This window comes from Balearica regulorum, chromosome 2 (assembly GCF_011004875.1).
Source record: "Balearica regulorum gibbericeps isolate bBalReg1 chromosome 2, bBalReg1.pri, whole genome shotgun sequence".
NCBI classification, from domain to species: Eukaryota; Metazoa; Chordata; class Aves; order Gruiformes; family Gruidae; genus Balearica; species Balearica regulorum.
Genome location: NC_046185.1, coordinates 36,764,581 through 36,778,200, shown reverse-complemented (window position 1 = coordinate 36,778,200; position 13,620 = coordinate 36,764,581). Strand labels below are relative to the sequence as shown.

The 13,620-nt window shown below is 39.8% G+C and overlaps 1 protein-coding gene across 5 annotated transcripts in view; it reads right to left on the bottom strand.

Moving 5' to 3' along the window:
• Window positions 1-1,185: 1,185 nt before the first annotated feature.
• NCOA2 (nuclear receptor coactivator 2) overlaps window positions 1,186-13,620 on the bottom strand; it is a 193,559-nt gene continuing 181,124 nt past the window's right edge. For all 5 annotated transcript variants that reach the window (XM_075743910.1, XM_075743909.1, XM_075743911.1 and 2 more), the window contains 2 exons: window positions 9,365-9,454; window positions 1,186-4,990 (listed from right to left, as the gene is read on the bottom strand). In XM_075743910.1, coding sequence (XP_075600025.1) covers window positions 4,979-4,990; window positions 9,365-9,454 — 102 coding nt within the window. In that variant the 3' untranslated portion in view covers window positions 1,186-4,978. The remainder of the gene's footprint in view (window positions 4,991-9,364; window positions 9,455-13,620) is intronic.

Sequence of the window (13,620 nt, the reverse complement as noted above, 5' to 3'; positions counted from 1 at the left end):
CAGCACAGCGCACAGCCCTCCACCCATACTGGCTACAACACGTGGAGGACCAGGATAAGCAGTGGGCAAAGCTGGGGAGTAATTCAAAGCCTCCGGGCATCCCTGTTCTGTCCCTGTGAAAAGTCTGGTCTGCATGACTCAACATACAGTTTACCATGAGAAGGACCTTCAAAAGGCAGTGCTGCTTTTTGTCTCTTCTGTCATGATGTCAGGTTAGAAGATCGCGTCCCTACGTCACATGCACTGGTCTCTGTGAACAAAGCCCGATCCAGAAAGTAAATGGCAGGACTTCTCTTTTGTAAAGTCAGTTACATCAGATGTCATCCTTAGCTCATCATAGTTAGACTGATGCTGGGAGTTTTAGCTAAAACAGTTGTCAAGAATTTTAATTTCTTTTTAATATTAATAAATGATAAGGGATAATCACGCCTAAAGGCGAAGTTCCGATAGGAAACTTTTTTCCTCTTACTATACACAGATGTTTTCTCTACTTGCTTCTGACCTCATATTGGCAAGAACCATCCTCCTTCCTTGCTTTCCTTCATGCGGCAGTATTTAACTCATATCCATGGATCACCATCATTTCGCTGAAGCCAAGAGAACTGCAGGGTAAGTCTGGTTTTGGTAGGAATAGTGGGAGGTTAACAGTATCGGAGGTCTTTAGAATAACTTTAGCTTCTAAAATTTTTAATATAAAAAGCTTCTCTGCCTCATCCATTTCCCAGAGAGAGCAGCAGATCATTCTGATAAACAAGCATTCTCGTAGCTGCTTTTTTAAATTTTTTTTTTTTTTAATTGACCAATGAAACATTTCCAACTGTCTTAAATGAACCATTTGGCACAGCAAGAACCAGCCCTTAACTCTACTCAGTCCCACTTCACACCATTCCAGGTCTGCCTCTGCTGAAACCGCCGGGAAAGATGCCAATTTTGTCCTGACTGTGATATAAAAAAGTACCGGTAATAAACTGTTTTCACATTAAGCTATGTGATAAACATTTTCAATTTACATAGCACTATAAGATAGAAGGATTTGAGAGTAACAACTAGTTGGAACATATAAAAGCCTTCAACACAGAAAGCCTGCCGTCTTTTTAAAACCTGCCGATTCATCTACCCTCTAGTGCTTTAGTTCTCCATCTTATACCCTTCTATGAATAAATGAAGACACAACAGAAACACGTTGAAATCTCTAAAGCCATGTAAAACCCGAAGGCATTAAAATTTATTAAATGATGCAATAACAACAGAATTCTTTATTTACAATAGCATTATTTAACATCAAATAAGCAAATAGCATCAGCAAAGCAATATTAACTTGCATAAATGTATTTAAAATTTCTCTGAATATATCTACCTTTGCATAAACTGCTCACACTAGAAATACAAACATCAATGCAGGTGAACAAAGTGATGTTCAGAGTCAACTCCGTTTTGAAAATAAATCACAACCTGAAACACTGTAAGCTTTCTCCTGAAGAACCATAGTTTATATATTGCTTAATTTTACCCTTGTATAATCTTTTCATATACACACATCTCAGATGCAACTTCATGATGAACTGTACAAATAAAACCCACAAATGACATAAAGGGAAAAAAATTAAATGACAGTAAATGTTTGAAGAAATGTGTCCATCATCTCTATTGAACAACATAAAGATCAAGTGATGATGCACTTATTCCAAAATTGTACACAATTCACTATACAAATATAATACATCAGACAGCTATGTAGGAATATACAAGACTTAAAAACAGATCTAAGGCATTATGCTAGATTTTAGCATTTTGAGGTTCTTGCACATAGCTTTTACCTGTAGTAAGAAACTTAAAAGATTTTGTTTTAGTCTACAAAGAAACACCAGGGAGAAAATTCTAATTAAAATCAAAGCCACTACAGTAAATTTTCTTTTGTGCAGAGAATGCTTTTGCTCTTAGGCAGCATACTACCATACAAATACTAGAAAACTTTTAAATTCACACCAACAATTAATGGCTTAAGTTGCATTTCAAAACTGATTGTGTATCTTTGGGTTCTGCAAGTGGAGCTGTGCCACCCATTTCATCTGTTAAGCCCATATGAATTCCGCTTTTAAACAAAGATTAAAAAATGTATTGTATAAACTGCAAAAACATTGCTTTTAATTAATACAGGCCCAAAGGGATACCGACCGGTGTGGGACAATATTTTAAAGATCGAGTACAAATTAATTCATTGTAGCAAAACAGCTCACTTCACTTTTTAAACTTACCACATTACATGAACACTTAAACAGGTCGTACGACCATGTATATATGCTTATTTTTCACATTATGCGCCTTTCACATTTAGTAATGTAAGTAGAACACTGATTAATTGTTCCATTAAACAAAATCCAAGTACTTTCTCCGACAAATTTACTGTATACAGGATGAAAAATACTGATAATGAAGGGAATTGATTTGGCTTTTTTGTTTCTATAGTGATCAATATGATCAGAAGATTCCTTCACTCACTTTTCTCTTTCATTAGTTAGAAGACGACTAAAGTCACGATGAACCCAAACGGAGCCAAAGTGATAGGTACAATCTCCTTTCTGTCAAAATGGCAATGGATGAAGAAGTATCACAATCACTACAGATGGTGAGGGTTTGCAGGTCTGTCATGAAACGGGACAAATTTAAACTATTTTGTCCACTGTGAAAAAGAATAATCTATCTGCAGAGGTTACGGTTAAGAACCGAAAAAGAATGGCATAGCAAAAAAATTATTTTAAAACTCATTTACACTTTGTGGTGCATGAAGTTAATTTCTTCAAATTTAGACGTTTCTTATACAAATAATTTTCTGTCAGACATATAATGCAAGTTTAACACAAATGGCGTTGTAGTAATGAGGCTGTGGAGCTCAGGGCTGACGGTTATTTTGGTTTCCCATTGGCAGGTAAGAGGGTGGCTTAGCTGACCAAATTTTCTCTTTGAGTTTGGTAACAGAACTGTGACAGCTGAAAAACGTTGTTTCTCCAGAACGGTGGCACTGCCCTCCTTAGGGACAAGCACAACTGTACATTTCCTGGGCTTCCATCAAAAGCCTTCTACAGGAACAGCCTATTTCAAACCACCTTTATCATATTTTCCTCAGCCTTAACAAAGAAGAGCTGCTATTTCATTTGAACTCCCACCTGAAAAACCAAAACAAATTCAATGGCAACGGAATAAACCTTTCATTCCCAAAAGACATGGCCGATGAGATATTATAAAACACATTGCATTTTACGTGACATCAAAAAATTTGCGTTCAGGTTAGAAAGTTTGTGGATTGGGGGTCAACGGGAAGAAAACAAGAGGTCAAAACCATCAATTTCTTAATATTTCAAGTCCTCAGAAACTGATGTCGGTTTAGTAAAAGATTATTCCAACCACAGTGGGCAAGAAAAAAAAACCACCACCCCTAACAGTGGCCTGCTTAGTAACAGTTAAGTTTTTTCTAAGATTTGTTACGAAAGGATATAAACATACAAAAATCAAGAATTGGTTCCTACAGTGGCTGCATATAATATAGGTTAGTTAAATGACATTATGAGCAGAATCACAAGGTTTAGAAAATGAGAAGTCTCAAGCCTACAAATTAGGTCTAATCAAGGCATTGTGATCCTTTACAAAACACTTTTCCAGGAGACACACACGGCTAAGAAGATATCTAATTTAATACTGAAGTACCTCATTTGGAATCAACTTCACAACATGTATATCTCACAAAAATTATACAAGTAAAACACTTAAGTTTTCAACTTAAATTATTGCTTGTTTACATATAAACTGGATTTTATGTACCTTACAAAACGTCCTCGTAGTCCACGCTGCTTTAAAATAATCAGAAACACACGATAGTGGTGAAGTCTGTAGTGATATCTGCTATAGGTATTACAGGAATCGTTATTTTCCCAGCTAAGGGGATGGGAACCAGAAATTATCATGCTTTAAAGCAGGTATCTTGAGCTCTTTGATATTACGCACCAATTCTGCCACTACCATAATCAGTACATGCATTACCATCGAACTTTGCCATTCAGCATCCAGTAACCGGCTGTCCAGATTCACACCTAGGGAAATAAAGGGGTAACCTGTTTTTTTTTTTTTTTATTCTATTAGAAAGAAAAGGAAGATGACAGAGGTCAGGAGAGCCAGGTAAAAAAAATCAGGATTTGCTAATTGTTAGGAATTTAATTAAATAAGAATGTAACCAACTTGTATTTTTGGATTCATGACTCGCATTATAAACATTTCCACAAAACCCAGCCGAAACACCCCTTATGAACAGCCCTCTCACAGGGTAATTTTCATGTTTTACAGCTTTAACCCCATTCAAAATTGGTCTGTATAGTTTTCTGCATCGGTTCGTCTTCTCTGACTCGTCGTCAGTGGAACGCGCTCGTTGGAGGTCTCTGTATGTACCAGACGTTGCTTCTACACCCTCCTCCACGCCTCCTCTCCGCCCCAAAATGCAGGCCTTAGTCTAAAACACCAGTTTTCAGATGGAACTGAATCCTTTGCACCAGACTGAGTAAGCCAGGGAAAAGAAAGCAAAAAACCCCCCCAAGGTCTAGAACTAAACAGAAACAGAACAAGAGCATGGTTGTTTTTCCTTAAATACATACATTTAAATACATTCAATCTGACATGGTTTATGAAAATTGCCTGTCAACATTTACTTCGCAGGAGAGATCTAAGTTGCACTAAGGTGAATGCAGTGAACAGACTGAGCAACTGTCTGTACGCTAGCTTCAGACTGTCAAAGAAGAGGCTGCTCTTCGGCAACGACCGCCCGGCTCCCCTCGGGAAAGCAGGGCTGAGTCCTGTCGGCAGCAGGCAGTCGCCACCGGCGCTGGCAGCTCAGCTGGGTCACGAAAAACAGACGCAGCTCTTCAAACCGGTAAGGATTTGGGGCCGTAAGCCCAGTCAGCTGAAGAAAGGAGCAACCGAACCACCCTCAGGGTCAGCAATATTTCTGGGGGGAAAAAAAAAAAAAGAGAGAGAAAGAAATTGGAGAAAAACAAATGAATTCTTCCTTCTGGGATAGTGAAGATGGATAGGTGAATGAGAGCTGGATGCTGGACTGCAGCATTCACCATCAACCATACACTGGCGTATTATTTTAAACCTGAAATTTAATTGGAATTTATAAAGCTAGACTATTCTTTGAGTACACTGATACAATTGACCCGCAATTTAACTCCAGTGATATCAGTGGGGGTTTAATTTCACTGCATTCTTAGGTCCTTAATTCATTCCAGTGATCATGGATATGATAACAACTCAGAATCATCTGCCTCTTGTCGACTCCAGCTAAAGGCACAGCAATATGGTTTAAGAGAAGTCTCATTCTTGGAGTACGTGCAAAATCTCTTACTGCTCAACCACCCTCTAAGGAAACAACCGCCTTGGTTCACTTTCCCCTCCAAGTATCATAATAAAAAAGGGAATGAAGTAGAAAAAAGAGTTTCAGCTACTGATCCCTAGAGATGTTCTTTACTTCATGCTCACTACCCTTGCAGTGTCTTTACACAAATAGAGTACAAACTGGTTTCAGCTGAGTTGATTATCTTGTACTTTCTTATTTAAAAAAACCTCAGGATGTGGTTTTCACAGTTGTTTTAAGACTGTTCCTTCCAGCTAGTGCAATCTGTGCCTCTCTGCCTTCCTCCCCATGCAAACTCCTGCTCCCATGGGGCGTTGTGGTCAGTCAGCTCGGAAAGCCAAAACCCGTTTTTCTCCTCCCCTGGGGTTGCTTTTCATTCGTATCCCGTGGCTCCGACAGCGGAGCGGCTCTTTGCTCGTAGCCTCCCGCCGTGCTCAGGGAAGGCCCCGTTTGCTCAGGGACGGCGTCGGCAGCAGGCAGTTTTCTCACCGGTCCATGTGCGTGCTGCTAGGCTGCCTTCTGGAAGCTGCCTACATCCTGCTTTGGACTATTCCACACCTTCCTCTGCAATCACAGAGACACCACACTCGCATCCCTCAAATCCTGACTAATATGGACAAGTTAAACTTTGGCTCTTCTCCCTGACATGTTGCGAGGCAGTTTGGGGGGGGGACCCTGTTAGCGCTTTTTGATCAGAAAGTGTAGAACAGAAGTGAAAATCCAAAGATGTCCTTATTTTCGGAGTGGACATTTAGCAAACTATCTCTACAGAGATGCTAAACAAATGCTTCCTCTATACCAGTGACTTCACAAAAATTCATCCACTGCAAAAGGGTTCTTTTATGATTTAACAGAGATTGAAATCGTAGGGTGATAAAATGTATAAAGGAGGGAATAAGACAAAGAAGGCACAACTGTACCTCTAGAACCGCCCCCCCCCCCTTATTTAGATATAACCAAAGTAAAGAGGACTTTAAAGAAATACATCAAATTATTATTTCCAGGCTGATAACGAATGTGGGAAAAACTGCTCAGAATAACTTCCATAGCCGAAGTATGTAACTTCAGAGTAGAGAAGTAATCTGAAAACCCCAAAGGTCGTTTACTATAAGATTGCTGCTATGCAATCTTCAGTTAAACTGGACACCCCTCAAAAACCTCAGCTACAAACAGTATTCTTCAGACATTTAAATAGGAGCAGGTTCAAAATTGTCTTCTACCACATGTAATTAATTAATACAAATTTGTTCCAATAATGGCAAAATAATATATTAAACTGTCCCCGTTGCAAGTATATTCAGCTCTACAAACGAAGGGTACTTTTTGCCTTGAAAGAGACAGAAAATTCTCTGTCCTCTGATTACTTTAAAAACAGCTTCTCTGTTAAATATTAGTAACATTTTTGCAAGTCTTAAGCTGTAGAAGTTTTATCCTTAACATGTTAAAACAAAGTGAAACAGTATTAAGCAAACAAATTAAAACAGTAAATGTAGAGATCTGACATCCATAGTTGTACAGATTTCAGCAATAGCATGTTATTTTCTGGTTACTCAACTCTAAACAGAACTGATCCCTTTAAATAACAGAGTTGTTAAGAGAATTTTATGAAACGTAGAAAAAAATCCTGAAATTTGTCAGATGAGTTTCTCAGTTTCTCGTTTGTCAGATGAATTTCTCAGCTTTCATACACTAAAGCTGCAACTGCCAAGGGATGAAGCACATTAATCCTCCCCTCAACTTTCTAATTACACAGCTTGTGATTTGAAAGAAATGTTACATAGGAGTAGTTTATAGCACAGAGGCATGAAAATAGTAGCTACTTAACCTCTATTACAGTTCAAAGTTCAGTAAAGGGTATTTATAGTGCATATAAACCATCCTCATTTTCCTTGACAGTCAAAGCTACATTAGTAGAACAAAAGTAAAATCAGAGAGTGCAGTCCGATGCACCCTGACAAAATAATTCAAGAGGGTTTAAGAAGTTACTTTTCTCCTGGTGGGACAGAACTGCTCTCACACACAGCCACCACCTATGTCATTGTCACAGCACTGACTCCATTACTTTCATTTTAAACCCCTCAGATTCCTTGTCCAAAGCCCTGCCGCTCATTTCCTTCCACCTGCGTCCCCGACTTCTCTCCACCCTCTCTCGTACCTTTTCCGTCACATCCAGTCTCTCTTCAACCCTTCTTTAAAAACTACCTCCTCCTTCCTCTTCTTCAGCCTGCTTCCCCCTCAACAGCTTTATTCCCTTTCTTTCCTCAGCGGTACCTGGTATTTTGTTCTCTGAGAGTCTGGCTTCTCTTAGCACAGGAAATTTAACTGGTTAGGGAATGCCCTAGGTAGGAAGATAACTCCTTGGTAGGCGACGGCTTCCACGAAAGCAGAACATATCGCATCTTTTTATTAATCACCCAAGTGATCCTGAAATGGCTGCAGAAGAGACTCTTCATGCACAGTTCCTCCATTCTCAGAGACAGGCACTTCTCTTTTCATACGAACCATGAAGGTGTGGAAAGAACTGCCCTTCGGGAAGTTTTAAACACATATGGGTGCAAAAAAATAAAAGAGGAACACAATAAAATACATACACGGTTACTTTTTCCTCTGTACTTTCACACTCTTGTCATTAATCTTGGTAGATTTGGAGGTTTTTTTTTCATTTCCCCTATTATTTAAATTTCTTTTCTCTAAAGTAGAAAACTTTGAATTTTGCTATTGCATTCAGCATAAGAGGAAAACTCGTTTATTTAATTCCACCTTTCCGATTTCAACACCGCGGACAAGGAGATGACAGGAAACGGTGGCGCAAGGCATGGACCTCAAGCAGGATATAAAATGACTCCTGGAGGAATAACGGGGTGGATCCGCCTATGCCGATTACAACAAAGACCTCCGTAAACGGACGATTTATTTAAAGAAGCGTGTTTAAAGGCCTTCCCGGCCCGTCCCCTCGCCCAGCAGAGCTGCGGCCGGGCGGCAAGGAGCGGGCGGGAGCAGCGGCAGCCGCTAGATGGCGCTTCCCTCGCGCGGCTCGGCCCGCGGCCCGCCCCCGCCGGCGGGCACCGCCCCGCACGCGCGGAGTGCCGTGCGCAGGTTGTTACGTCAGGCTGCTTGGCGGTGCTGAATGACGGGTCAGCGGCTTAGGCCTGGGCGGGGGCTGCGCTGCTTGGACCGCGCCGGGAAAATACCGCGCTCTAGTTTCAAATCACGTCAGGTCTCGAGATACCGGCTTTGCTGCGACCAACCTGGTTTACATGGTGATTGTTTCCGTACAAACCCCCTTCCGCCGAGGAGGGGCACGTAAGCCCCACCTCACTCACTTGGCCACAAGCCAAGAACTCCACAATGTCTTTCTCTTAGTGCTGTTACTGTCTGGAATACAAATCGGTTTTGACCTAAGCAAACGCTAATTACCCTATCAGCTGGAAATCTCTGTGAAAATTAGTTCGGTTCTGCCACTCCTCTCAGAAGCAGCACTATACAGAAAAGTAATAAATTAAGAAATTCAGGAGATTTTTGCCCTAAGTGTAATGCAATGAGAAATGGAAAAACACTTAGGCAGGATGAAACATGAAATGGGTTAAGCATGCAGCAGTGCAAATATAAATCAACAGTAAGTCTTTCCCATCAGCAGTAAACAGTCATGTAATCGCTCTGTAAAAAGCAAATACAACTATACATATGTTGAATGCGACTGTTTGTTAATTCAGTAACATACTGTATTCTGTTAATGTAAATGTATTCTGTATTATTAACTTCAGTAATGCTAGTGGGATCTAAACAAGGAACTTAATATAGATGTCATCAAAAGCAGAATTAAAAAAATTAATTGCAAAAAACTTAATTACTATTACCCTGGGTACTCATAACTTTGTAAGTAAAAAGATACAGTATCCATTCTAGACCACAATACATTCCTAGTTCCCTTGCCTCTGTACACCTATGTGAGCCATTTCTCACCCGTGTTGCATCTCCGTCCTGCTTTATCATATCCATTCCAGGCAGCTGGTTTGGAAAAAGGTTGCCTCCCCTCATAGCAGGATCATTAACCTATTGGTAACAAGATATTAAGGAGAATGAATTAAAAAATACATCAGGAAAAGGGCTGGGAATTAAAAAGAAGCAATATAAATCACTATGCTACAGTTATATACCAACGTCTGCTTTTGAGATGATGTTGCAATCAGGGAAGTGACTATACAGCTGAGCACCCTCCTTGTGCAGCGTGTGTTTGACTCACATTATTCTGCTTCACAGTCAACAACAAAGATTTTATTCCTGATATTATGACCCTTGCACATTATTTTACAAACCAGACTCCATAAATTAGGTCAGTGTTATTTGAAGAGCACATGCCTGCTATGCAAGTCCTGAAAGCAGAAACCTGTAACTGCTTTCCTAACCTCAATAACACACAGCTTTTCTGCTTGCAAACCACCACACAATTTTTTTTCAAAGCTTGATGAGATAACATGCAGGCTGAATTATCCCATCTATTGACTTAGTTTTAATGACACTTCTTTTTTTTTTTTTTTGCTCGTAAGCAATGGGAGAAAGATAGCTTTAAATGGGAAAACCTGCAGCGGCATGCTTTCCTAAAGGGATGGTCTCAACAATTTTCTGAACACAGCCCCGGGAAAGTACTGAAGCTGTGTGTTACTGCACAACCAAAGGGTCTGTCATGCTTAGTTATGTGGAAAGAGCGGCTTGCCAAATTTACAGCATTGCTTTCTTAATCAAAGGATTAATCTCACCATGTAGGAACTGGTATAAAATACAAAACGCAGCACTTCAGCACGGTTCCGAAATACTAGAAAATTCAGCTTTCCTTAGAAGTTTTACAGGGAAAGAAACCTCTTCCTAGGGAGTCTTTGTTGACTCGATTCTCTCTGTTACTTCCCTCAGACTAGATCGATGTGATAATAGTGAAGATATGCCTCTCCAGATTTTGCTGGAAGGAAAAAGACGTTTTCTGTGTCACCTGCCCTTTAGGAAACCAGACTCGTGTTGCCAAGGAGAGGAGATTCTGCCACTGCACAACCTCACTTCAGCTACAGCAACCTGCTGCAGCAAGAGGGGAAGACTGTCTTGAATTTACCACGTCAAAGTCTTCTCGTTTCAGGTCCTCCTGACTCTTGTTTCTGTTGCTATTCACCGATTTTGCGAAACATTGCAAAGCTAAATGCAATCACATGTGACCTACTTAAAGAGGTGGTTTTGAATGCTGCCAGAGACAAGCCTGCAGTTCAACAGGAAAGGTTAAAAACTTAAATATCTTTGCCGTGGGAATTTCAGCTCTGAAGAAATTGATTGGTTAGCGCTGCAAGCCTTCTAGTGATGCCTTCTGCTTCTTAATACGAATGGGCAGATTTTTAAATGTGAATCTGAAAATTTACATCAGAAGGGAAGAGAACCACACTATTTTGTTCGGAAAGACAGAAAGAAAGTAGATAGCTTTGATGCTTAAATCTACATGCATTTGACTAAGCAACAGAATCCACGTTTGAGAAGTGTTTTCTGCTATTGATCAACATTCATCAGAACGCACAGGCACAAATGCCTCTTCTGTTTGTTCAGTAGACACAGGATGGAAGAAATAAAAAGCAGAAATAAAAAACTATACTGAATCAACAGCAGTTTTGGAACAAAAAGATGAGTGTGTGATTTGCATCATGGCAGAGCTAGAACAGGTATGGAAAAGGAAGGTGGTTCCAGGCTGCACACCACTAAAGCAGCAAAGGCACCAGTGAAATTTCTATCACAGAATCTCTTTGCCAGCGATGATGCAAGAATCCTGACTGGCACGGTAACAGATAAAAAAAAAAAATATCTACTGTTCTGTTCTATGAATACATTTGCTTCAGAAGTCCTTGAAACAAAACACCTCACATTCAAACATTAACTTTTCTGACTGCAATAACAATTCCATCAGAAAAGTATGGAGCAGGACAAAGAATTGGAAGGGTTTTTATAATTTTCCAAAGACAGGTCGAGTGGCATTATCAGATATGAAATCTGCCGAAAACAAGACTGAAGATGTTTTACAATTCCTTTGCAATTAAGTACATTAATACAACCTCCTCCTAATAACGCAGAATTATATACAAGGCATCTAATAAGAAAAGTTTCCTACCACTCCACAGCTCCTTTCATCCAGTATGCTGAACAAAATCAAAACACAGTTTCAAAATAACTCTTTGTAGATGCCATGATAATTCTGGCCTGGGGAGTACTGCACCTGTGCAGATTAATAAGCATCTACTCTGAGTAGACACCTAGTGGTTTATTTCATAAACTGAAAAGTCTCTTCTCTTGCATAGGTTTCAAATTGCTTAGTATTTCTGAGCTCTGGATATGTCTGTATGATACATTATAGTGCCACAAAGAGAGACAGGAGACAGAGCCAAGCAAACCTGGTTGGTACCAAAGGTGATATACTTGCTTCTCGCCAGGTAAATAAGCCCAGGTGCAGCTTTTTACTAAGAAGTAATACATATTACTTCCAAAACCATCCAATAACATATGAAGTGCTACCTTTTTTTTTCCAAAAGCTGAAACACATTCGTAATGTAACCACTGTTATTCACTGTGGTTAGAAAGAGATGAGCATGTGAAGTTAAAATTATGTATTATGGAACAAAAAATGGCAATGAATAAGTAAGTAAAAGTGTAGGTGACAGTATAAAAAAAGCCAAAAGAATGAAGAAAATGGCAACAGTCAGCAGAATTAAAGAAAATATAGTAATTTTGAAAACCACCAGTTACAAGAAAAAGTTTAGCGCAGCCTAGGTCAATTGCTAAATAAAGATGCCAAATCATGAAACACTGCCTTGAACACAGAAAAAAAATAAACCAATTTTAGCATTAATATAAGCATTTTTATTTATTCCTGTTTCTCAGACAGAAAACGTGAAGCAGACAGCAAACATTCCTGAGGACTAAAAAGTACTGTCTTGTGGCCCAGAAGTGGCCCCTCAGCTGCCAGTTGGCCACCTCTGACCTAGATGAAACCTAAAACATTTGCTTGAGGAGTTTGCAGATGACACAGTGCCGGGGTGGTAAATCAGGAGAAAAAGAGGTTACTGCTGCAGACTGAGCCACAGCACTAAGGCAGGCAATACATTTGGGAACAAAGAATGCAGGTTTCATCTATGTAGAACATCCTCCTGGGGAGGATTTGGGGATCACCATAAGGGTTTCAGTATGTGCTCTCCAGTGTGACGTTGTCACCAACAGAGCCAAGGCAACCCGTGGGTTGAAAGAGAAATTACAAGCAGAACTTGACTCTGCACAGCTTTGGTACAGTCAGTTAAATCACCATCTCTGGTTACTCTGTTCATACTTCTAGAAGGAGGTTAGAACAACAGTGCCTGAAGTAGATCCACCAAAGGGACTGATGGGCTGAAAAACAAATGTTGAGATGGATAAAGAATCTCAGCCTATTCAGTTTACTGGAAGTTAGATAAATGCTATCTTGACACAAGATCTTGTAGTCTAACAGGAAGGAAAAGCAGTGCAACAACTATGCTAGCGGAAACAGTAGTCTGCATGGAAATCTTTGAAATAAAACCAGATATCTTTCTATATCTTTCTATAATGCATGTTTCTTAATTCAGGTTCCTGGAGAAAATCATATAGAATGGGCATGCTGAGAAATCAGACTAGGCTGTCACCTTCATATCCGCACTCTTCTTTTTTGGTTTTACTATTGTTTTACTACATTAAATGTGTGCAACAGTATGCACTTGGGAACTAATAAAAAGAAGTCTGCTATAGTTGGGCATAGCAACTGGGAATATCAGAGAAGGTGACAGAGTTGGGAGTATCAGAATTACTTCAGGTCACCAGTATGCGGCAGCTGTAAAGGACAAATGTGATCTGGGGCTATATCTGTCAGAGTATTCCAAGAGAAATGGGGAAGAACTAGTGTTATGCACATGGCTCTGGTGCTTAGGAAATACTGATTCAAACTGCAACAGGTGCAGAAAGCGAAAGGGAATTTAAAGCCTACAAGAAGAGACTGAAACACTGTGGCTTGTTTAACTTACAAGAAAAACCCCCAGAAACCCAAACCAAAACAATCCAAAAGAACAACAAAAAATAATGTTGATAGAATGACTCTTTCTAAAATACAAGAAGGGAAAAGAGCTACTTAAGCTAAAGGACAATATTGGGAAAGTAAATAGTCTGTTACCAAATTTAGGCTGGAAAATTGG